The 26,712-nt window shown below is 36.8% G+C and overlaps 1 protein-coding gene across 2 annotated transcripts in view; it reads right to left on the bottom strand.

The window, feature by feature from the left end:
* PREX2 (phosphatidylinositol-3,4,5-trisphosphate dependent Rac exchange factor 2) overlaps window positions 1-26,712 on the bottom strand; it is a 171,934-nt gene that overhangs the window by 105,567 nt on the left and 39,655 nt on the right. Inside the window, exons 3-9 of one of the 2 annotated variants that reach the window (XM_083860958.1) lie at window positions 22,531-22,602; window positions 22,334-22,456; window positions 20,427-20,531; window positions 17,586-17,687; window positions 15,738-15,899; window positions 7,423-7,556; window positions 5,346-5,449 (exon numbers count right to left, since the gene is read on the bottom strand). In XM_083860958.1, coding sequence (XP_083717084.1) covers window positions 5,346-5,449; window positions 7,423-7,556; window positions 15,738-15,899; window positions 17,586-17,687; window positions 20,427-20,531; window positions 22,334-22,456; window positions 22,531-22,602 — 802 coding nt within the window. The remainder of the gene's footprint in view (window positions 1-5,345; window positions 5,450-7,422; window positions 7,557-15,737; window positions 15,900-17,585; window positions 17,688-20,426; window positions 20,532-22,333; window positions 22,457-22,530; window positions 22,603-26,712) is intronic. The other variant, XM_083860959.1, reaches the window with a different exon arrangement.

Below are 26,712 nucleotides of genomic sequence, written 5' to 3'. Positions count from 1 at the left end.
GTTCCTTCATTTATTTATTAAGTAAGAGGTGAATACATATAAAACTACAGGGTCATAATTTTCCTGTGGTCTTTGTGACTATACATCTATCATCACAAGATATGTTGCATAGGGAAATGATTACTGGTGCACTGAACCATAACAGTTAAAATTGTGGCCAAAGAAATCAAAAATGAGGGCTCAGACTCACAAATGGATTTAGAGCCTCCTACTTTAGACAAAAATTTGGTGTCAACTTAGTAGCTTAATTCAGAAAAAAATGGTGTGTCCAGACACTCGAACCTCTCAATGTAGAGATGACTTTTTAAATATGCAGCTTCCTTAGTATCTGAGGATTTGTAACTGCAGGGCTAGGAGCACCCGGGTTGTTTGACCACACTCACCTCATTCCACCACAAATTCACAGAATTCTGGGAAAAGCCCAGTCACCAAACTAGGTGCTGTGACAGCCTAATGTATACAGAGGGCATTGAGCTCAGGAGGGCATTGAGCTCAGGTGGATGAAAAGCAGTTGTCCAGCTTTGCTATAGTAATGCACTGCTGTCATGCCCACTTGGACTTTAGCCTCTGTCTCCAACTGCAACATGTCTGCTTTCTCCTTTGCTCTTCACACTCCTCATGAAGGGAGCAATCCCTACAAGCCTCCAAGGCTACTATGAGCAATTCTACCCACATCCATAATCAACAGCAGTTCAGCATTACACTGTCATCCCATATAAACTCCTACCTTCTTTGGACTGGCTATTGGGCAAAATCTGGTCAAGAGCTGCTGGCCAGCCAGGAGGCGTGCATGTCCTGACTGCCCAGCTGCTCTGCATGTATGCACGCTCTTCACATCAGTGCAATCACAGCTGCCAGTCAGGCTAAACAAACGATTTGCAAGGTTACAGAAGGAAGAGTGTGCAAGACTGCTATTTGCTCCATACAAAGTCTGAACAAGCAGGATCAAAAAATCATTAAACCTACAACTTCCCTAGGAAAGGTGATGAAAAATGACATCATCTTTTAATGAGACTTGGTAATACATTAGAGCTTGTAATTTGAGTTGCAATATATTGCTCTAAATTCAGGATGACTATCTTTGAGTGATGCATAAGAAGAAATTTGTTGCAGCCATACACAAAAGAAATTTCTTCTTCCCTAAAAATATAAACAGAAGTTTCTGTATTCAAGTACTTTTAAAGTTTCTTAGAGGTTAATAGGAGCATCAATGCTCAGAAACACCAAGGAAATAATTGCTGCACAATATCAACTGCCATCCTCCATATATACTTTTTGATGCAGTTTCCAGCTCCTTTTATCATGTTCTGTTCTTTCTATATCATGCCTCATTTCAAGACTAGAGAGGACAGAACTACTATACTAGAGGCAAACATAAATCTGGTATTTTCTAAGTCTCAAGTGCTTTTTTCATAAACTAAGTACCATTCCTTTAATGGCTGGTGAATGCCTTTAGAAATGTATTTTTCTCTCCAAACTGAATTTTAGAAACTAGTACAGAAAAAAGAATACTATTACCATAAGACCACCTTTCTAATACTTGCAAGTGGTTGTATAGCCACATTATTTTAAGATTATAAATAGTCTACCCTGATAAGTAATATGCATTCCACTTTAATCAGTGCAATCAAGAAAAAGCAGAGTGCTTCATGGTGCTGAAACAAAAAAAAAAAAAAAAAAAGAAAGCTTACATGAACTGTACTGCTCAGCCAAGGCCTAATTTCATCAAAGAAAAATTGCTTTTCAGAAAAAGCTTTGTTAATTTCTGTAGGCATGTCATTAGCATGATAATAAACCACACTGGGAATCTGTTTTGTTATTTCTATGCTTCTACTCCCAAACAACGAAGAATACATTCCTACATCTATCAATGCTGAGAGCAAACACACTCAGTTGCCCTGTTCCCTGGAGCTCCACAGCTCCTTATATAAAGTGAGCAGGGGATCCAAAAATCTGCAGTGAGGAGCTGTGGAATTATCACCTAGACTCAATAGTCTTTAATGCCTATAAAGAGATCCATTTGGAGTGCATGACAAAGAGTACTGCACAGATATAAAAATATAAGCACTCTGCATCCAGAGTTTCCACTCTAAATTAGGAATTACAGCAATTGATAGGTAATAGATGATTAAAGAGAATAAAATAATACAATACCAAAAAGAGCACATGCTAAAAGCTAATGTGAGAGGCACTAGGACAACCATATTACTCCTCTTGGGAATGCAAAGAGACAAAAAGAAAGTAGCAGAATAGTACTGGGTTACAGTTCAAACACGGATGACTACAGGGGATGAGAACAAGACATCTGGGTGTAACAAATGAGAACAATAAAGAAAGCAGAACAGACAAAGGTTAAAGAAGGACATCATGATCTGAGTGAAAGAAAAAATATCTGTGTGAGGAGAGGGAACAGAGAAGTCTCAAAAAGAAGAAAAAGAGCAGGCAGAGTTAAATAGAAAACAGGGGAAGGTGACAAGAAAAAGCCAGAAAGATGTCACAGGCCAGGGAATTTAACATAGAAATTTCCATATTTCAAACAGAATCACAAAAAGGAGGGATGAAATGGCAATAATTAGAAGAAGAAATTAATTTTAGGATATTGGATAAACTAAAATGGAAAAAAAGCAGAAAATGTGGTGATGAGGGAAAAAAGCAAGTAAGAAGAACCATAGGATAGTTTGGGTTGGAAGGGCCCTTAGAAATAACCTGCAATGAGCAGGTTATTACATTTTCAGCTACATCAGGCTGCTCAGAGCTCCATCCAACCTGACCTAGAATGTTTCCAGGGATTGAGCATCAACCAACTCTAACATAAAGTTAGAAATCAGACTAACCAAACTATAATGATGTCACAGAAATGTGGAAATGAGTATGGATTTTGGAAATAATGTGTATATAAAAGTGACAAGGTCTGATATGGCTCAGGAGAGCAAAGGGGAAGGAAGCATGAACCGTCCAGGATTGGGTGCAAGGCTATAGGAAATGGGGACAGTAGCAAAATTTCCTGTGGCAGAAGGAAATTAGAGAACTGGTGTCTGGAGCATAGAGGAAGACTATTTGTGCTTAGCCACGTTATAATTGAAGATTCCTTGAGAAAGAAAACAAACAGGCAGGAAGGAAAATGAATAGTGTGAAAAAAGACCGAGGACTGAATAGGTAGAACAGGGAAGTGAAGAAAGGCAGGACAGCTAGAGGATCAAAGAATTTTCTAAAGCCAACACTAAATGCATGACAATATGAGGCGAGGAATCTGTTAAAGATGAGTAGTTACAGAATTCTTGGAAAATTCATTAGGAAGAAGATGGTGGGTATAATTTTCTGGACACAGTAATGTTAACACAAGCAAAGAGATGCTGTCTTAGAAAGTGATATGATAGAAACAGGGAATCTACCTTTTATTTCTAAAGCATATTTAGGAAGATGAAAGAAAATAAATGAAAGGAAGTCAAACAGTACAAGACTGAAATAATTGACTCTCTTTTTTGCATAAACAAAACACTGAGATTTTATACAAATAAAGCTAAACGTTGGGCAGAGATACAGGCTGGAAAAGGGGAATAGCAGGGTAAAGAATACTGAATAAAATATATTCAACTCAAAAAGGCTTGAAGAAATTCACTGCAGTGTACCCACAGATAGGTCGAAATCACTAACTAAATCAGCGGGCCTGGTGGACATAACCCAAAACAGATGTCAAGGAGTTCTTACAAAAAATGTCTGGTAAGCAAAGACAATGAATCAAGTGAGACACCACAGAGCTCTACCTTATGTTCAGTATTTTTCACCATTTTTATCAATAGTTTAAACGGTTCAATGGTAACATTGTTCATGAAACCAAGTCAAGAAGCATTGCAAGAGCTTTGAGGAACAAGATGTGAATTCTGAATGCTGAAGAAATTTTAGGAATGATAAGATAAAACTTAGTACAGAAAAGAAAGTAATTATCAGTCCTACTCTCAGACATTAACACAGTGTAAAATATAATGGGATAAGCAGCAGTACTGAACAAAATGCTCTGCTCTGGTATTCTTGAACGCAAATGAAAAGATGAAAAATACTGCCCTCGGAAGAGCCAAACAACCCTGGGATTAGTAGCAGACATCCCACATTGCAGCACTACAGTAATTATTCTGGCACCAATAAAATTTCAGCTCTAGATACTTCAGTTATGAATTTCAAGCATTTATTAATGTAATTCCTTTATAAAATTGAATGTGAATGATAAAAGATGGAAGCAAACTTATCAAAACACAAAATCCAAAGGATAAAAATAAAATTATAAAATAAGAAATAATAAAATAAAAAAACTACATAAAAAAGGTTGAAAGACTTTAAAATATGAGATAGAGGAAAGAGACAACAGTCTTCCAATAAACTGTTTTGTTGCAATTACAACAACAGTCAATTTTCTCCAAATCAATTCTGCTATCTACTCTGTAAAACAAGAAGAGAGCAAACTATTTTGAACACAAGGAGCTCAAGAATAGGGAAAAAAAAAATCTCCATTTTAAAGAAATATTGAATTCCTATGAAGCTTACTTAGAAGTAAAATCATTGTTATTAATGCTCAATTTTAGAACGAAATTACATTGAGAAATGCTTGGAATACATAATAAACGACAAGCCCAACACTATTTTAAAATATCAGGAGAAGCAATATATAACTCACGGAAACTCCCTCCAGACTTACATATTTGCAATGCCACTGCAAGTTTCCCATGCCACTTTTTTTTAGCTTTACATTAAAAAAGCCCAAAATATTTTAATTGCAAGAAAAAGTAATTATCGTTAAGATCAAAGATTAAACTCAAGATTCTGAAACAAAAATTGACATGTCTATGAATACTCTGACTTTTCACTTTACTAATATATGTCAGGAAAATTTCAAGTAATCTTATGGCTTATATCCCTAAAGATATTTTTTAAAAAGTTTATGTTACAATTTCAGCATTTATAGTGTTTTATCCCAATAGAGGTAGGTTTTCCACTTGCTGTTATAAATATACCATGTACCTAGGGATAAGTTCTTTAAGAGTGCTGGAATGCTGTAAAGTGAAGTTAAATATGTAATTTCAGTTGAGCAATAAATGTCACCTTATTTTATTACTCTGTTCATGTAAGCATAAAATAGTAGTCTATGGCTGCCCAGCTAATAATGGATGAAAGCAAAGATGTGTCACAGAAGCAGAATTTTGATATTAATAGATAGTGCTTTTAAAGCAGCATTTTCCTCCTTCTTACTAAGTATAAGGAGCATCTTCCATTCTCAAAGAAATTATGAAGCTACATTTGATTTTAGCACCTCAAAAGACAGCTCTGTGACAGAGCCACACAAATCTACTCACCTGTTCCATCATCTACGTTCTCGACTTCCATAACTTCTGTGTTTATTCTGCCCCGGAAGAGGTAACGGTGGCCATCTGTAGATGCTTTGCTGTTCTTCAATCTCCTGAAAAAAGAAAGAGCAGACAAGCACGTTATCTACTCCATTCTTCTACGTTTCCACACTGCTACACTGTACATGCAGCATTTAGAGACCACTGTGAGGATCACAATACCTTTACACCTGTGCAAATGGACTGTGGAAACCATTGCTGAATGGGACACTGCTGATGGAAATGCAAAGATGCTACAGCTGGTAAGAGTAAGCTGCAAATCCCTGCCTGAATGAGAGTTCATTGGGAAAGTCTCACTCTATAAAAGCTCTGTTCCAACACTTTGGAACCTATATGCTGTTGTCTGCCATCAAAGACAAAAAAAGGAAAGTCCTTCCTCCTAACCGATGTGGTCTCCCTATTTTGGTCTAGAAATTCAGCATGGGGGTAATGTGATTGAAAAAAATTAAATGAGAACATCTTTGGATACAAATCTTGGCCTTTGTACATTAGCATCATAAATGGGATTTATGTAGGGAAGAATGAAGACAACATTCTTCCTTCCTAACGTAAGGATTAACTAAGAATTGTGATTAAGGATTGATGAAGTTTTGTGGCAGTTTCACTGCAATATATTCCAAAGCATTTTGCACTGCTGTAACTATTTCCAGCAAAGCCAATGCCTTTGGAGAACCCCAGTTCTAGACAGCTTTTCACACCTCAGATAAGCCAGGGATTATTGTCTACCCATTATTGCCTATGATGATAATTAATACTGTATATCAAACAAAGGTCAGTTCCTAAGAATTAAGGATCTCCTGCAGTTTGACCTTCATTCACTCCAAAGAGGTACTAACTTTCAGAAAATTACTTGCCTCTCAATCATTACTTTATTACGAGTATGAGTACTTTATTACTCTTATGAGTAACTCTACTACACCATAAATTTATTATTCAAAAATTGAGTAATACATTAAAATACAAAGAAAGCAAAAACAGCATAAAGCATATCGTTTCAGAATTACATGCTTTTTCTTTCTAAAGTGAGTAAAAATTACATAAAATATCTCATACCATAAAGACGAGGCAATTTTTTGTAAAACTACCAAAATGCAATTTCTCTCCTTACATACTTGCCAATCAATACTTAAAGAAATCAATTTGGAAATAATCAATTAATTTCCCATCTTAAACTTTGAAATTGTATTCTAAATTGAGATACTCTTATATCTGCAGAGATGCCGCCATGGTACCAGCCAAGGACATGATTTTTCAAAACTAAAGAAACCACAGACAACCTTTCATGCATTTTGAGATTTTCATCCAACAGTGCATTTAAGTGAGAATATGGCTACAAAAATATCCAACCTAGTGGAGGACAACTGAAAAGACACCACGTAACCAGCAAATTACTTGTAATTGCTGTACAATAAACTACAAAAAAATCAGATATTTTTAAAACAAGACGTATCATGTATCCAGGAATCTATCAAATATCTACCCAGTAATATGTATTTAGTGGCTACTCTAAAACAACGTCTGGATTAAAGAGACAAACTTGAGCATCAAGAGGGATAAATATGCATAGGAGAACCCTTATTTCTCACAACATTATCTACAGAATCTTTTTGCTGAACTAAGGAATTGCTCTTTGGAATGCAGCAAGCAGCAGCTTTCTGCCTGTTTTCTCTGATTACAAATATAAGGCATGAGACTCTTGAATCTGTAGAGACTTAATTTATTGCACAAGCTACAATTCTAGTCTGTTTGAACTAAAAATTCAGACTGCTTACATTTCCTAGAAGAGAGTGAGGCCATCACATACCTGCTGTGGAAGGCTTACAAAACAGATTCTTTTTTCCCATACTTTACCACGAGGATTCTGCATCCATTTTTTTTTTCAATTCCTTGAATTAAATACATTTATCTTTGGTTGATAAATTTCTTTTAAAAAATGCTAACTTTTATGCTGTGTTTCTTATGGAACAGCATACTCATGATTATTTCATGTGAGAAAAACACATTATTTTTGAAAATAATAGTTTACCTGTGCTTTTTCTTGCAGTAGACCAGCAGATTATCAAAAAGAAAAAAAATCCTCTCTTGGATATTTCCTGCTGAAATTTTCAGTAGTAGTCCACTTCGCAGCATTTCTGTACACGTGTCTGTGATGTTGGACCCCTAAAATTGAGTGGAAAGAAATTACTTTTAAGTGAGAACTGAAGTACTTTGCATCAGCTAAGGAGAAGTTCCTTACAGAAACTCACAAGTATAAGGATTCTCTGGAAAGACTGAAAAAACGAGGCATGGTAATTTTATTGCATTGTAATTATGTAATAATCTGTAATGATGCTTAGCACCAGCTTTGTGAATAGATAGAATTTAATCACAAAAAGTTTCCAAATTATATTACTTTTGTGCCAAGACCTCTCTTGAAAATCAGGCCAACTTTATCTGATAACTCCTACTCTCAGCAACTTTATTCAGAAATGTCTGAAAATGGGGCTTTACAAGACATAATCTATGCCATGATGAAATTGGAAGTTAATGCAGCCTGGTACTTGAATATCACTAAGGGTAGATATTTCTACGCTAGATTAAACAAAACACAAAAACAAAAATTAAAAAACAGCAAGATATAAAACTTGGGCAAAGCTAAGGGTGGCATGTGAAGGTAGAATTGTCTAGTATACTTCCTCCTAATCTACTTCAAAGACACCAGAATTTTAGATCTTAGGGATAAAACTTCCCATGCCTCATTTTTGCTTCAAGACAGATGATTCATGTGAAAAGGTGTCAGGCATTTTCATAGAAGTTAATGAAAGAGAAGCAATTTTAACTAAGGAAAGTATTTTTTAAATATATATATATATATATGAAAAATCCATGGCACTTCCATTGTTGTAAAGAGAAATTTACCTCTCAGGGAAGCCTACCTTGAATTCTGAGGTACATTTTGCTAGTCTAAAAAATCAAGGTCCTGTGGGACAGAGCTGCTGTTGATGTCCATGTCCATCCAGACATACAATCCTATTGATAATTATATTGTCTATTGTGTTGGCTGCATCAAGCATACACCCAGGGTCTGAAGAGTTTCCTGACTTGAGGGAGTCAAAGTCAGCTTGGAAAACATGCAAAAGCCAGGACTCTCCTATCATCTACACATGTTCTGAATGGTTTAGGCATGTGATGGCTGCAGTTACTTCCTCTTCTTGATCTAACCACAGTAGTCCAAAGAAAAATGGATTCAATTAAGAGCCAAGAAGGGATCATGCATTCTGCTCTCACAGTTCTGCATCCTACTGTTCATCCTTTGTATGTCACAGCTGTGAATATTGAGCAATAGCTCAGACTGTCCTAAGGAGAATGCAGTCTGTTTACAGATATGAGATTGCACAATCATCACACTGGAACACAGTCCAGGTCTCTAAGTAAAGCCACTTCAGGATCTGGATTAACCACCCCTGCTTTCATTCAGGATCAAGTGATCAAACAAGCCAAAAATTAATGTCACCTACAGCCATTACAGCATATTTCCCTTCCTAAGACAGCATCAGTTCCAGCATGCTAATTTTCCATTTTATTCAAAATCACACACTGAAAGATTTTAAAAGCACAATCAGTGATATAAATTAGGCATAAATTAGAGCTGCGGGTAATGCTTGTTGACCATAATTACAGAAAAACAGGTCACTTTTTTCCATTCCATTTCATTGCTTTTGTGTATTAAAGAGTAAACAATATCTTCTTCTGTGTTTCAAATTTGCTGGAGCAGTACTTGCTAACAATTTGCATTTTAAAAGGTTGGATACTTTCTAAAGGGTCTTGGTTTGTTTTTACACAAAACTTCAACATTGCAGAAAAATAGTTTTTTGTGAGCCAAAAAATATCAGCTTAAGGCTTCAGAATTATATGAGAAGTTTCAGCTTTCTAAAAGAGGATGGGATTTTTTTCAAAGAAAGGATTCTATTAAAATTTTTGTCCTTTCTTATTAAAGAATTTCATTTTCAGTATAGAAAAACACAACCATTTCCCAGCAGTCCTAACAAGATCGGCTACTGTGCCAGCATCATGTCATAAAATAACACATTTAATCCTTATTTTAAGTATACATAATTCAGGCTACCTGAATTATTTACAGTCACCTCATTCATGATCCAAGTTCAATGTGACTGTATGGCAGTGAGGGGTATCTGTCTCACCTTACTACCCTTTGCTAATGTTATCCTCCTAATTTTCTTCCCTTTCTAAAATATTCCCTTTCTCCTAGGTGATGAAAACAAGGTTCTAGAGATACTTATTTCCTCTTGGAGACATGTCATCCAAAGAGTGAACAGTGTTAGCGTCACCTTCTGACGAGATCACAATCCATGCTGGTGTGATCACAGGTCAGTGAATTTTGTTAGTGCTGTTTCATTTGCTGAAGTCCAAAGGAATAAGAAAACAGGATCAGAAGTCACATCTTGCTGTCCTACATAACACTGCTAGTGCAGAAAAATCCTCTGTCACTCCCCTGCCTATATAATACTTAAGATTTGCCTGTTTCTAAACTTTGGGTGGGCATGGAGCTGAAATGGAGAAAAATGGAATGGCATATTACATGAAAGCACTGCTGTTTCTACATCTGGGGTGAGCATTTCTCTCCACCACATCCCTTAGAGATGAAAAACATGCCTGAGGAAGGATGAAGCATTGAGCACACACAGGCACTGCCACATTTATCATGCAATTCAAAGGGCTGACAACCATAACAAGTTTTCATGAAGGATGGAGCTACACCTTAAACCATCCCATGGGTTCTCAGCAGGAACACCAAGGTACAGTGGATATCCAGCCCAGTAGGACAATTCATTTATCCAGCTCCAAGCTGACCCTCCCATGGGGGGTCAAGGTTAGGGTAACATACGAGGGGGTCACTCTCTTCCAGGTGAGACTTTCTGCTGAAAACTGAAACTACATTACCTACAATATTTTTGGAAGAAGTATTACCAAAACCTTCTGACACAAACATGTTTTCGTTAAGCGTTTGCACTGAAACTACCACAGGAATTTCCAATATGAGCAACTTGAACTTGAAAAGCAATTTGCTATTTTAAAGTTTTCACAGACATTTAAACTCAGTGCTTGTAAGAGGAGATGATAGTCGCTCAACCTAAATGTAAAAATCACTACTACTATGCTATTCATGCTTCTGTATATTTAAAGTTCCTGCAAGAAGAAATCATGGGCTATTTTCAGTGAGACCAGCGTTTTTGTAATCTGTCAATTTGAAAATGTCATGTATTATAGAAACAAACCTATTTTAATCATCTTCCAACAAAATGTATAAATTATTCAGTTGGAGGGAAAACAACTTGCAAGCAGAGTTATGCTGTGAATCTAGACTAGTTTTGCCTCCATCTGTCCTACTGGGTTACTAAAGAGGGTACTGCAATCCTCTTCTGTGTGTAGCACCCTGACCAAATACTCTGTGCCTTTTGAGGATAGCTGGTATGGAAATTAAAAGCCCATAAAATCTTGGAGCCAGCAGGCTATTTAGGTATAACTGGCTTCTGATACGCTTTGGCTGTCAGTCAGACATCTATGATTCTAACTAAGGAAACAGCTCAAGAGGTCTGAAATGTGGGTTGCCATGACCATATCAAAAAATAAAAACGCTGGAAGGAGAGAGACTATATGCAAGAAATTCGAAACAAAACCTCCCTCATCCTCATTTCATTAAATACCCCTCTTTGACATTAAAAAATTAATTTTATTACCTTAAAACAAAAAGAAGCGTTACTAGGTATTTTTTGTTACAAAAAAAGGTACTTATCCATATATTCTAGGCAAATTTCTATAAAGTACAGAGGTTTGACTATACTGAGTCAGTGGCCAGCATGTTAATAGTGATAAAAGTCAGAAAATACAGACTAATACTAACTTACCCCTCTGTACTTGCACATGGACATAGGGAACAAATAAAACCTGAAAGGGCTAGAAATTCCAGAGTTTAGGACAGAAATCTTCAGTAAAATATTACTTGATGATATGTTGGAAGGGAAAGGAACAGAATACCCCATGCTACTGTCACTCAGTTGGCCTATGACTCAGATTGGGTTGTTCAGCTTCCAGCATACAACAAATGCAACTATTTTGTTTTTTCTTCTCTCACTGAAACATCCACGCAAATTTTACTGAAAGACTCCTTCAGCTGCTGAGCCATTCTCCAACTGAGACAGCCACCTACACAAGTTCTGAATTCAGGCCAATAAATTTACCCACTTAGGAAATTAAGTGAGAAAGTCACTATATTCAAAATCATCTTTCTTGAAACAGATGTTCCATTTTATCCATGAATCTGTATTTTTATCATAATAAACACAAGCTTCATTTTATGACACTTAAGTATAGGAATTCAAGTCATGCTTTGATCAGATTCTAAAAATAGTCTTTATTTTTTTCCCTTTCCTTCTAGCTGGGGCCAAGCAATGTGCTAAGCATTTCCTTCTGGAAGGAAATCTCCAACAAGTTTGCCTCTTTATTTTCAGCACTGCAGAAAACCAGATGTTTATTTAATTAAATCCACTCTCAAACATTGCATTCAGGAACTTTTTTTTTTTTTGGTAGTTGTTGTTGGGAATCCTTCAAAATACTGTTAGCTCATATACATGCTCTGGAATTCTTACCATTTCAAGAACTAACCTTATATTGTGTCTGAAAAAGATGCACATGTTAAAATCAAGGCAATTCTGCCAGATTGCGCACCCTGTGGTTGCCATATGATATCAAACCCAATCAGCTAAAATACAATAAACGCCACATAACTCTACTGGAAATATCCTATTTTAAGACAATGGCACTCTTTCAGAGTTCAAGCACAGGTGAAATCCTGAAATGAAATCTAGGAAGAGGGGAGGTGGAAAAAAACAAACAAACAAACCCAAAAAACACAACACCACGGCTGGTAGGAAATTACTTTGCTACAGAGTAGAGAATACACTCTGAGCATAGAGAGAATAAGTCTGTTTCAAATGCTTATGTCCATATCATTACCATTCCTTCTTTATTGTTACCTTTGCTGATTAACACATTTCCAAAAGAAACCATATTTCCTACGGGATGTTTCACCAAGAATTCAGAAGAAACTTAATGTAGAAAAGTGGATTCCCTGTTCAAGGATAGAGGTTTGAGAACATTAAGTTCTTAACCAACTTATATGACTAATAATGTATTGAGTTAATAATACGGTAACTTTATACTTGAGTGTGTTCATTAAGAAGGATTTGACAAATATCTATGACTCAGACATTGGAAGCAAGTAGAATTTTAATCACTGTAGTGCAGTAGAAAATTTAATTGAAAAGTTAAAAATAATAGAAGGAATAAAGTGGTGATAGGCAATAGGAATTACTTAGCAAATTTCCTTGCCATAAAGTATTCAGCACTTAACTTGCTATTGCTTCTATCGTGAGGTTATCACACAAACATTTCCAACGCATTTAAATGTTCAGATACACTAACCTTCCCAAGTTACTGCTGATGACAGCAACTTCAAACTAATTACAAGATTTTCATCTAGTCTAAAGAAGCAGCTGTTAAGTGATGTTAACTAGATCTCCTCTCAAAATTCAAATATTTAGAATTTAACTTAATATAAGTCCTTTCTTGTCGGAGTCCAGGGCATTCCTTTGGTCACCTGGAAGGCCACAGATCTCAGCAGAGAGGTCTGAGACCCGAGCAGGAGGGTTTGAGATCTGTACAGGGGAGTTTGAGATCTGTACAGAGGGGTTGCAGACCCTGGCACAGAGCCCAGGAAGACATAGTCTTTGACTTCAATCTGTGGAAAAAAGCTTCTAACATTGAGAGAAGAATTACAAGTCACAAAAGTGTGACAGACAGTAGTGTAGTTTATCACTGGGTGAAAAATTGTGTAGTTCTGGGTTTTTAGAACAGAGGTTTTTAGAATGGGGGACAAGATGGAGGATATTTAGGGCAGTACTCTGGGTTCTTCTTGTTCTCCCTTGGCATCCATCTTCTGCAGTGACAGGGGCACAAGGTAGTTCAAGGAGATTGGGTCAGAGTAGAGATGACCTCTTTAGTACAGGTGAGGTATTGGCACATAATGGTAAATAATAAATACGTAATTTTATGTATAAGAAGATAGCAACCTCCCATCGAGGGGGGAGTCATCCTGTGTCTGAGCAGCAGAACAGACCTCGGCTGGGCACAGAAAATTGTAAGATAAGAAAAAATAAACAACATGAGAAACCTTGAAAAACAAGACCTTGAAGACTCCGTTTCATTCTTGCATCTGGCTCAGGCCTCTCAGAGGGCAAAAGACTCTATACCACCTGAATCTCAAGTGAAGAACCAAACCTGAGACTTTCTTTTGCAAAATCCTACAAACAGTACAATGGCTTTTAAAAAATTATTTATTTTATTTTATTTCAGATAGAGGGTTACAAAAAAGCGCAGAAAGTTTTGCCTGAATATGGACCAGCAATTATATCACTTTTCTAAATTTATCCCTTTGCTAAAAATTCCTTCACATGATGCACAGTGAATTTTAGTAGCATTTCATAGTGACCATCCTGTACCAAAACATTACAGTGCACTGAGCTCCAGCATGACGTGATTTGCCAGAAATGGAAAAGCAGTTCTTGAAAATGCTGCTACACAAGGAAAAGACATACCTGAAGTGGAGCATTTCAAACCACACAATGCATTGAAGAAACAAATAATTTTGATTAAAGTAAAATTAGTTGCTTAATTCGCATTTAGAATGAACCAAATCTTCCTACCCTACTCAATTAACAACACACCAAAGGTTTGCAAAAGTCCACTGATTAGAAGATTTCACATGGAGCATACAGGAAATAATTATGTGGTGTCATGGGTAGTATTTATGGGGGGTCTTTGTTCAGATCTATGCTCCTTTCAGAGAGTGGCTTGTTCTGCTGAATCCTTCTGGATGACACGGGAAAGCTAAATCCACTACTGCAGGACCAGAGCACATCCTTAGGCACAGCAAAGTTCAGGAAACAGCAGGTAAAATCAGAAGGTGTAGGGAGGGAACAGAGCTGTGTAGAAACTATTTCTTATTTCTGCTTTTTTACCTATTTCTAAAAATATATACTTCAAAGTTGTCTATTCTAGTCAATGTTCTAATTGTTATTTGTCAGACTTCATGGGGAACTCTCTCAGTTAAAGTTCAGACAGGTTTGTCTTATGATTTTCTTTGCTTCAGTGTCTCATAGGTGTCCCATCTGCATTCCTAACTCTTTCTTTCCTCAGCATTATGCAAAGGAATTTTCCCACTATATAGACTGAGATCTTTTAGTACCAGACTAACATGCAAGAAACACATTTTTCTTGCTACATCTCCCAGTCTGCAAGCCTTCCACAAAGCTTAAAGAGATAAAACCTCTTCCTCCAGCTCTTAAGCAGCTTTCTCAGAAAGAGAAGTAGCATATTTGAGCAAAGTATTCACAAAAGCAAAAGACTACTTCCATGTTGAAGTCTGCCTCTTAAAAAAAAAACTGTGTCTTTTTGGTTTTTAGAGTCAGTTTTGCATATGGTTACACTGTTTGCTTTATACTTCTTTCATTGAAACTTCACTTGTGTTTGCTTTCCACCCCAGTGCAGTCAGCTCAGACCTGTCAATACAAAACCCTCAAGGCAATTTAAAGATACACTCTTATCTGCACCTCTCTTTCCAGATGAACTAATTATAGTGCTCAGAATAATTCAAAAGGAAGATTTTGGTGCTACAACTACCTGATCTCATTGTTTTCTTGGGGAAAGGGTGGCTCTTCTGGTTACTACTTAAAATTCCAACTAAGAACTAGATCATTGGTTACTTCACAAGATTTGGTTGGAGCACTAAAGTTCTTCCATTTGCAAACCATTAAAAAGCCCCACAAATCTCACACAGATTCCATTGAATATGTTTAAATTAGTTTAGCTCACCCAATATTAAGAGACTACCAACAAGCTGACAAAAATTTATAGACTAATGTTTAACCAATAATAAACAATAAGCAATTTTTTTTCAATCAAAGTGCTGCTAGGCCAGCATAGACAGCAATGAAATAAAATCAGCATTTAAATTAGGATTTATAGATGTGTCTGTGTGCACAGATACATGTTAATACAAATGCTAAATAACTATCCTTCCTTGAAGTCTGCTATTTCATACACCATTGCTGAGTCATGGACAACTTAATTTACAGAGTAGATCTCAAATGCTGTGATTTCACAGAACTGTGGACTTGACAGAACCTCAGGATCACAAAAACACTGCAACACATAATTGTTGAAAATTGTTACTCCCTCCTCAACCTAGAAAGCAACAAATCTTATGACAGTAATTGACAGTACCTCCCATCCTTCAACATGAGACTGCCATTCTTCCAAAAATTCTAATTTCTCCATTTGTCTCTTGGCCTCATTTATGTTGGAACAGACAGCTTTCATGGCCTGGAGAGCTTCCATTAGGGCTGCATAGTCACTGTGCTTCCTTGGAGTCCGCTTCAGTAATTCCTTTTTAGACATAGGAAAAGGGGGGAAAAGGGAGAAAGAAAAAAAGAAAAAAAGGAAAAAAAAGAAATCAGTCTTTGCTCTCTAAAGGTCCATTACAGAAGACTTAAATCAGACCACCATACAAAAAGAATGTAGCCAGTCTTCTCTTCTACTAAACAGACAGGTAGTAACCCTTCTAAGATTGTGTCCTAGTAGGACACTAAAACTCAAGAGTAACTAATTACTAACAATAAATGATTTAGGAAGAAGTTTGCATCTCAGCTACGTTCTCCCCCAACAATGTTTCTTCATGTTGAGCTTTTAGGTTTGGGTTTGTTTGGTTGTTTTTTTATATTCTGCAGGACACAACTGTTCAAGAGCAAGGATAACAATTCTGCTTAAAAAACCAGGAGTTCACTAATGTCAAAATTTACACCTGCCTTTCCTGCAAACTCAGGGCAGAAAACACATTCCTTTACCTCCACACTATTGTTTAACCTCATTCAATGCAGCAAAGCACTGAACAATAGCTTAGGTGACTCACTGATTTCAGAGGGTACAGGCAGCCATGCTATAAACAAAAGTGGAGTCACTAGCATTTATTTGACATTTCCCATCTCAAACTACCAACTTCCATTTACAGCTGGGCTGACTGAGAACAACCTTCAGAAAAGCCCTAACTCTGCTGCCACCACACCCTGTATTTAAATCTTCTTAATATATTTGTTTCATTACTCTAGACTAATTTATTAGTCATTTTCTCCTGTTTTATCTGTATGCCTTTCAAAAATAGAATAGAAAAATAATTTCAAAATAGACCAAGGGAACTGTAAAGCCACAGCTATCTGGGATGACTCACACCTCACTGTAATGATTATATCTTTAATTTGTTTTAAAACTTTTATTCTAACCTGTTTCTTTTTATATTTTTTGTGTCACATGCCTTATGACTGGCAATCTTGCAGATCAAAGTTCACAAATACATTATGAAAAATACTGTCCAATTATTATTTTTAGGTAGCTTTTAGAGTAGAACCTGCTCTAGTTTTCCTCTCAGAGTTTGGAACAATAAGCAATACAAAATCTTAATTTGTTAAGCAACGATTTTCTTAAAATATTTACTTTCTTGTATTTTATTGCCTAACACAGTAAATTAGAAATTTAGAGGTTTTAATACCTAACGTTTATCACCACATTAACATTTTTCATTTATTTAATCTGTCACAATATGATAAGAATAAACATATAAGTATACATAAAACCATTTACAGCACCTCACTGTTTCTTCAGTTTTTCTTGTGCAAAAAATCCATTAAGTTTTTCCTTTTCAATTTGTTGATGGTAAATTAGTATCATCAACAAACTATGCTATCCCAAGCATTTTAAGCAAGGAAATTATTAAACCCAGTTGAAATTAGACTCATTAAAATCTCACAAATGGCTCACTTCTGTCCAACAATGGAGAGGCAACCTTACAACTACAAGAAGAACAGAACTAATCATCTCGATCCAGCCAAGCTCCTCAGTTCTTTTAATACTGATGTCAGAAGACTTGCCACAAGCTTTAATGAGAGCAAAGCTGGGTCCAATATCTTAATAAAGAGATAATTCACTGCGTAGAAAGATTGTTCCTGGAGTTCAGAAACATGCTTAGCAACCAGTTTTATGTAGGAAGTATAAAGTCCTCAATAAAAATCTGGTAAGTACCTTCAAAAGAAGGGGATACTTGCATATTCTCTGTATTGGTGTCACTAGATATCCCTCCAGGGGTACATCTGTGTTCTTGCGTCCTCCAAGGAGCATGCAATTCTGGGGTGGGAACAGGTTCACAAATTATTGAAAAATCCCAAGAACATTATCAGAAATAAAGACAAGGGCATAGGTATACAACAGTGTTTGGCTAAAGTATGCATAAAGTGTGTAATATGTATATGGAGGGAGTAAGGCTATCAAAAGTACACGCTTGAACACATGCACAGGCTATCACATATGACAAGGAAGTCACAAAGGCAGAATGCAGGCCTCTCGCATAAGTACCTTCTTCATCCAGTCTGATGAAGAGAAGTACTTTTTCCTAAAGTTTGAAACTAAAGGACAGTAAATAAAATGCTCAGAATATGCTTTCAGACTTCAACAAACAAAAATAAAAAATATTTCTGGGTGACCACTATAGCTGTTGTTTCTAAAAATTGTTTGCAGTATTAAGTACTATCAAAGGTGGTTTGAATGTTTGAACATGGCCATCCTAATACACACCTCAAAAAACCACCATTTTTTTCATGCTACTATATTTAAATTTGATGTGCAATGAATAAAATATCCCAAAGTCATGGGCAAAAGGCTATTAAAAAGTTTCAAAAGACATCTGATTACAGAAGCAGAGAGTAAATTAAACATTGGGTGGAATTACCCAATAAAACAGCTGAGATAAAGAAAAGAATCAGAGCTTTTGGGGATAAGAAAACATGCAAAGGACATCACAGCAAATATTTGGAATTGCTGCAATTGAAGTGTAAGTACATAAAGACCTAAAGTAATGATGGACAATTATTTTATGGAGAGATCAGAAGGAATTGTGATGCAATGGTATGAGATAATCTCAGTTTCAAATAACAAGTTGTCTAAACTGAGGACACGAAACAAAAGCAGTTTAAGACAGCCAGACGAGATGTCGACACAGGCCACAGATCTGGATGCAGACACATTGTTGAAGGAACAGAGGCTGCACAACTGGGTGGCCACCCAACACATGTATCCTACAACCAGTGCTGCTCTGGGGATCTCCACACCCACCCTTAAATCTCTGCTTTGTACTCATGTTTAACCAGCTTGTGTCTTATCCTAAAGAATCCCACTTAACCTGTCAAAAGAAAAGCTTTACTGATAAAGACCAAGATAATGGCAATGCAGACTATAGTTATTATAACAACAGCCCCTATACTCAAAGGCTCAAAAGTTCTGGTTTCAGCTCCCAGTTATTTATAGATAACCACAATTCTAATGACCTGAACCCTTTGGTGTGCCTAGAAGGCTTTGACTGTGTTTTCAAATCATACAGTCAGATGTCTTGTTCTCTCAGTTAGACTGTTGCCACTTAATCCTATAGACATGCCCCAAATCTATGAGGAACCCAAACCAGATGAGAAAACGCTCTGCATGTGCCCCAGAGCACGTAACACTGACACATCATGAACTGCCACAATGGCACACTTGGCTTCCTTTGCCACAAAACAAGCCCTTTGCAATCCTTCTAAAGAGTATTTTGCTTTTTGCCTTTGTAGTCAGCCACTACACCCTTTCTTCTTGAGTGTGGCCATCCTCCTCCCAATGCAAGAACAATGTGAATGAAGCTCCTCAATCTAGGACAAGGTAAAGGAGACTGTGTCAGCCACCAGGGGAAAATAGGACAACTCTTAAGCAGTTTTTAACTGTGAATAACCATTTCTGTGTAAGAGATTCTTAGCAAAAAGGCAGATGGTGCCTCATGTCACACAGTATCTCCCACAATAAGGAAATTCCCACACTGCTCATTAACTTGGCTGTAAGTAAGTGCAGCTGGGGAGTCAGATCTGGTATCTTTCAAAGCATCAGCGAGCTGCAATAGGACTTCACCCAGAACTCTGTCAACAGCCATAGTGAAACCCTACTGCATGCTAAAAATAATTAATAAAATTAAATAAGACTTATGATACTGTCAGCATTGACAGAATCTTTTTTTTTTTTTATTGAACACATCTCTGATGCTTTGCTGATAGGGTCATTTGCTCTCCAGTCCCAGAACACAATGATTGAATCTGATCAAAAATTTGATAGCATATCCATGGATACCTCCTCAGGTATTTAAGCTCCGATATAGTAGGCTACACATTTCAAAGCTGACCTCTTTACCACAGGATGCCAAGGAAACACAAAAATCATTCCACACTGAATCCTTCTTTTAACAGTTAAAGTCAACTATTAGCAAACTCAGTATTACATGGAAATTGGTTTTGCTGTTGAAAAACCACGAAAACTATCACACTTAACATTTTCAAACCCCTCCTTACTTGTCTTAAAAAGTGAAAGACTACTAGTGGAGCTGTTTCTTTCAACCTTAGATTAAGTCAATGTCTAAATTAGAATGGCTACTCTGTGATCCATAACAAAAGATTTTTCTGTCTTCAACAATGCTGGCTACAGTACCAGAACACTGACCTCGCCTTCAGAAGTTCTGCTGAGTTCTTGAGCTCCTTTCTGTAATTCCTTCCCCTATCCCTCCTCATCTATTTTATCCTATTATTTATCCTTTCTAGAGATTCACACCCTTGTCTCCTGGCCAGCATGTTCAAGGCACATTGCCTAATGCTGTATTATCCACAGATCCAAGTGCAGCGACAAAAATATGATTTAACCACCCCCTTCCTCTGGAAACATCAACCCCAGATAAAACTGTCTGCTAATCACTTACAGGTGCACTTGTACTTGTTACATGGTGGAAGTGACAGTGCTAACAATTCATTGGCCTATCAAAAAATATGAAGGGATAACACCAGTTCAAAGTTTATTTACCAGAAGAAACGTCCGCACTGTTCTTATTTTGTTCAGGTCAAGAAGAACTTTCTGTGCCTTCTCATGGTTACTACAGTATTCATCATAGATACGGAATTTCTCTTTCTGCAGAAACAAAAAGACACATTGTTTTTCACTTGTCATTTTGAATTTTAATTAATAAAACATGGAATGAACACTTTGCAAAGCTGCATAGCTAATATAGCTTTCATTCAGCTTCATTCAAGTCAGCTCTTCTTCATACATTTATTATTTGAGGTCTAGCCTCAAATTATGAACAGTCTGGAAGCACCACTTGGGAATTTCAATCACAGATTCATAGAAAACAAAGTTGAAAGGGACCTCAAGGACCATCTGGTCCAACCTTTCTTGGCAAAATCATGGTCTAGACAAGATGGCCCAGAACCCTGTCCAGTAGAATCTTAAATGTGTCCAATGTTCATGAATCCACCACTTCCCTGGGGAGATTATTCCAATGGCTGATTGTTCTCACCATGAAAAATTTCTCTCTGGTGTCCAACTGGAATTTCCCCAGGAGAAACTTGTACCCATTACCCCTCATATTATCCATGTGATTCTGTAAAATGGGAGTTTCTCTCTTTGTAGCCACCCTTTAAATACTGGAACACAGAGATAAAGTCTCATTTAAGCCTCCTTTTCTCAAGTCTGAACTGAGTTCTCTCAGGCAGCCACATGGAACACTTCCCATGATCATCTTAGTGGCTCTTCTCTTAACCCTGCCCAGACTATCCACATCTCTTTTGTATAGCAGGGATCACAACTGAACACAGAATTTCAGCTGTGGCCTAACAAGCACTGATTTCTTTATCTCTGCTGGTGATGCCCTTGCTGGTGCAACCCAGCATGCTCTTGGCTTTATTTTTTTGTCACAGCAGCACACTGTTCACTCATACTGAGATGATGGTCCACCAAGACACTGAGGACACTTTCCCCAGAGCTGATCACCAGCTGGGTAGATCCCAGCCTGTGCTGCACTCCTGGATTATGTTTTCCCAGCTGTAAGACCTTACATTTGTCTTTGACAAACTTCATAAGGTTTTGCTAATATTTCGGAGCTTGAACCACTAGAAACACACAGGATAAAAACATACATAAAGAAAATGCAAAATGAGTGGCGAATTTGTTGCCATTATTACCCCATTTGTCTGCTACACTTGTTTTCAAATATGATCCATTTTTCTGCAGAGTTAAAAACTGATGTTACTCAACTTCTGTAAATTGTTTCCAATAACCATTAATAGAATTCTCTGCCACAACGAATAATCAAAGACTTAACAAACAAATGGGACTCTAACTAGAGATAACAATGAAAAGTAGACTTTTTGTTAGGTCTACAACTGAAAGAAAACTAATTTGTCCTCATTTTGCAAAGCTCTGTAACAGTAACATCCTTGTTTTGCTCCAACAGGAAAAATAATACTCCTAGAAACCAAGTACTACAGGATATACAAACATACTTGTGGAGGTACTCCAGTAGTTGGAAATAAAATACCTTCACAATCCAGAACCATGGAGGTATTTTATTCAGCATTTACAATTCTTTACTAAATATTCATATTTTTGCATCACACTTAGGGGGAATAAAAAGATAGTACTACTCTTGTTGTTTCATGAAACCTTGTATTTCTGTCTAACACATACGCACAGCTTCACCCAAATTGCAAGGCTCAGTTTGGTAGCCTGAGTTAATTTGGTGAATATAAAAATGATGACACAACAAGTTTGTCATTTAATATGTTCATTCTTCACTCTTTTCCCATCTCTTCTTTATTTAGGCTTCATGACTATGCAGACATATCATCATAACACTAATTAATAAAGGCAAAAAAAAAAAAAAAAAAAAAAAAGTAAGTCATGGAAAAAGGCTGAAATAAAAGATAGCATACATAATTCAGAAAGCAGGTTCCAATTTCATGCTGTGCATTAGGTTCTGGCTGTAAACAATCTTCCACAAGGGACAGGAAGTTTCTGTGAACTGCAAGAATATCTTCGATATTTGAAAACAACATCTGCAAAAGAATAAAACATACATAAGTGAAACATCAGATACAAAACAGAAGGAAAATGCAATTAGGAGACTAACCTTAACTGTTTCTTCTGTGACATTTTTATCCACTTTGGCTGCAGCACATTGGATCATTCGGTGAAGAAAAGCCTGCATGAAACAAGACAAATAAGGAAAAAGTTATTTCAGGAAGGCTTGAACAACTTCTGGCATGTTATGCTTTAATTTGTTTCCCAAACTGGATATAGAGCCACATCAGAATATTATTCAGAATCTAAAACAAGCATTTTATTTATAAATCATTTAGTAGTCCTGTTATTCCAACATGATAGAAAAACCTATCTACATAGTGTTAAAAAGAGTAAAATACTAATGAAGCTGAGAAACTGAACATTCTCTGAAGTACCACTTCCACCCTGCACTCATATTACAATCAAGCAAGATGAAAATGTATTAATTTTCAAAATCTCACTCTATTACTTTACAAACTGAGTACAAGACAACCCAAAATAAGCTGCTAATTTCCAAATTAAACTAATCAGGAGATCTTATTATGTCGGGTAACTTTTACCATAGCAATCAAAAGTCAGATTTCAGATGTATTAACGAGTAACTTATTGTAAAGGAAATTAGCTTAAACAACAGTCAACTGCACCTGGTTTTGCTTAATGAAAACTCTTCCTTCTTCCCTCCCCAAGAACCCAATCCCCAGGGATCAAGTAAGTTGGTAATACCACCAATGAAATAGCAAAATGGAAGTTTTCTTTTATTTTACATTCAAGTCCTGGACACAAAAGAAGATGAGTATAGTATGTAATTCTTAAAGAAAAAAATATCTCAAGTACAAAGATCAGAATTATATTTTATGAATTCATTTTGTTACAAAGATATTGGTATGCCCTAAAACATATCTACACACTGTAGACTAAAATCTTACATTGATAATTCTTCACACAGACATGCATATTCTTCAGTCATTAAAACCTGGCACCACAAGTGCACAAATGTCATGTCTTTCATAACCATCTAGCCCCAAGTCACTGTGCATTGTACACTGTACATGAGCTCATCTGAATTCTGGCGTGGTGCAAATTCCATAAAAAAGGCCGTAAATAACCCCTGTGTGGAAACACAGCAGTCACAGCAACCCTTTTTGCCCTCTTCTGGGACTTAAATATTTTCATTCCCAAGCAGCGCTCCTTTCTCTGCTGAAGAGGACTATGTAACTGGCATTACATATTTTTATTACTGAAGAGTCAAATCTAGTTATCCAGGACATAAAGTGAATTAAGTTTGGAATACTGCCAGCATGCTGTATGTTTCCTATCGCTCTCTACAACGATGTAGATTTTCTAGTTCGTTAAACCTGTCTTTTTCCTCACTACTTGTGCTTTCTTTTTAATGTTTTACTGGTGCTAAAAAAATGCCATTAACTCATTTGCAGCAGTTAACTGATGGGGGACAACAGCCCTTTACATCATTCCTCACTACAAATATCCCCAGGGGTTATGGCAAATTTGCTGGGTGCATTATCTATACAACCAATCCCACAAAAAGTAAAAAGCCTGCATGACTCAGTTAAATTTTGGAAGTTTTTACTAAACCATGAAACACCATTAAATATGCTTTAGAATCAAAGAGGAAAAAAGAATTCTAAGAACAACCTCTGAAACTCACATCTATTTTTACTATCTGTAATTTCTCTCTGTTCACATTATTTCCCCATAGACCAAACACACTGCTCATCTCCACTTATGTTATCTCAAAAGACCTTCATTTCCTGTAACTGTGAAGGAAGGTGAACATTAAGTTGGCTGATGGTGAAACTAAGAAAGAACTGAGAGCTGAGGCCTTAGTTATTCCCAAGTGATTCAAGACACTAGATGGGAGTCATGAGGTCAAGATGAGAATATATCAGCTGCAATAAACAACTGTCCAAGCAGCACTGTCCCAGACATCACGTCTGCAGAGGTTATCAGAAAATAAATCCAGGAAAATCCAAACTTTTGCAGAACTCAGACACAAATCACTGATTAAGGTAGGGAGGCCTGGGACAACTTCAATCTCTTCCTGCAATTCCTTGTAAACTCCTGTAATATTTTACTGCACTCATTCTGCAGGGCTGGTGTAGTCATGAGGCTAGGTTTTTTTCCCTAAAATGTGCCACCTGTTCACATTATCATGGAATCACAGAACCACCTATGGGTTGGAAGGGACCTTAAAAACCATGTAGACTCAATCCCCCTGCCAAGGGCAGAAACATCTTCCACTAGACCAGGTTGGTCACCACTCCATTGTTCTCCCAATCAATACAGATTTGCTTCCTGAAAAAAAATCATAATGCTGTGTCCCAAAAATCAATGCATGTGACCATTTGAATTTTTCAAGCATTTACATAAAGTTCTACAAATTGTACATATTGCAAAATAATTGGAATAATTTCACATTTTCTAGAAGAGTAGTGTTAAGAGAATTCAGGGGAGTGCAGCTAGGGATGGATGTGTCTACCTCCAAGACTGATCCCTGGAGGACTTCAGTCATTGTGGAGTGAATGATGCAAAGCATTGATGAAACCCAGGTTTCCAGGACATAAATCCCCTTATCAACTCCCCTCCTGGAGCACAAAGACACCAAAGACTCCATACACATAACACCTCTGCACTAGTACTTTGCTAGGGAGAATGGACAGCCATCATCAGGCAGGAGGATGGAGAAGTGATTGGTTTTTTTACAGTGTAAAATAACCTCAATCCAGCACTGCAAGTATGAAAAGACTAATGTCTCTGAACCTATACAAACACACAGGTGTCTGAGAGAGTTGACTACCAAAAAACTCCAGAATTATTTAAGCATCAACCAAGGACAACATGAGCATTTCTGCAAATAATAGTAGACAGAGAAAAAGCAGGTAATTTGCAGACACAACTGTAAGGAGGACCCCAGCACAGAAATTACAGACTTTAAAAGGAAAATATATAAGGACGGACAGAAACTACTCAGGAGCTGTCAGCTCTTCAGTTAATGGGAAAAAAAAATATATATAAGCTTTTGAAAACATACTGCATAAACTCTAATTAACCACAGAAAAAACACACCTGTAAAAAATATGAAAGTAGAACAGACATCTTAGCCAATTTACAATTCACTAAAGGAATGGACCCATAAAAACAAAAAATAAAAAACTAAACCAAGAAGTCAGGAACTTCACTGAAATAGCACTGAATTTCTTCTAAAACTTTTACCATTACTTCAAGTTTGAGACTCCAAGTCCACACTTGTTGCTGAGTACTACATTATATGAAGGAGCAAAGCAATTACAAATTGCAAGGAAACAACAGAATAGATCCTGATCCTGGACTGACCAAACAGCTGTAGGAATCAATTGTTGTACATGATTTCCATGTACAAAAAAAAAAAAAAAAAAAAATCACCAAAGTGAAAAATCAGTTGAAACTTAATACAATTTCACCAAACATACATGTCAGGAAATCAAGACTCATCTGTGTTTACTGGTGTATACATTACATCTTGCTGAGGTTACTTCAATATTCATCTACAATAGTGTAGAAGTCTCATAGCACTACATCAAATACGGAGAATAACAAATACCTCTGTGTACTCCAGGATCCCAGAGCAATGTTGCCTAGACAGGGATCCTTAACTTTCTCAAAGCTTTTCAAGTGGATTCCAGACTTTCCCTTAACTTCCTTTCAGTTCCAAATTTTCTCAAAGACATAAGGTAAAAACAGAATGCAATTCTCCAGATGTTCCCCTTGTGCCACCAGCATTCTATCCACCCTGCTATAGGATAGGGATTCGACCCTGCAGTACAGCACACAGCCACTCCTAGAACTCTCTGTCAGCCCAAATATTGATGATTCCTCTTTCAAGAGATCTCAACACAACATTTCAGAGCAGCAGCTTGGCTGGGTACCATAAAGAGCAGTCTAAATTTCAAAGACCAGATGAAGAGCAAATATAAAGGAGGATGTTTGTTACTCACATAAAAAAAAACAACACCCAGTTTTGTTTGTCAAGTTTTTAGAACTGTTTATGGAAAACTCTATCACTCTAGGAATATTCTTGAGTCACTCAGAGTGCCACAACTCCTGCCTCCACAAAGCTTGGCATTCAAGTTACAAACCTAAACTTTCTAAAGCACCCTTCTGGAAACTTCATTAACACAAAATGGCATATGCAAGACCAGTGCATATCTGCTTTGGAGAAGAAATGCCTCAAAATGCTGACAACATTCTAGAT

Source organism: Zosterops lateralis (genome assembly GCF_965231275.1).
Source record: "Zosterops lateralis genome assembly, chromosome: 1".
In the NCBI taxonomy this organism is placed as follows: Eukaryota; Metazoa; Chordata; class Aves; order Passeriformes; family Zosteropidae; genus Zosterops; species Zosterops lateralis.
Note: the sequence above shows the minus strand (reverse complement) of the source record. Positions and strands in the feature narration are given on the sequence as shown.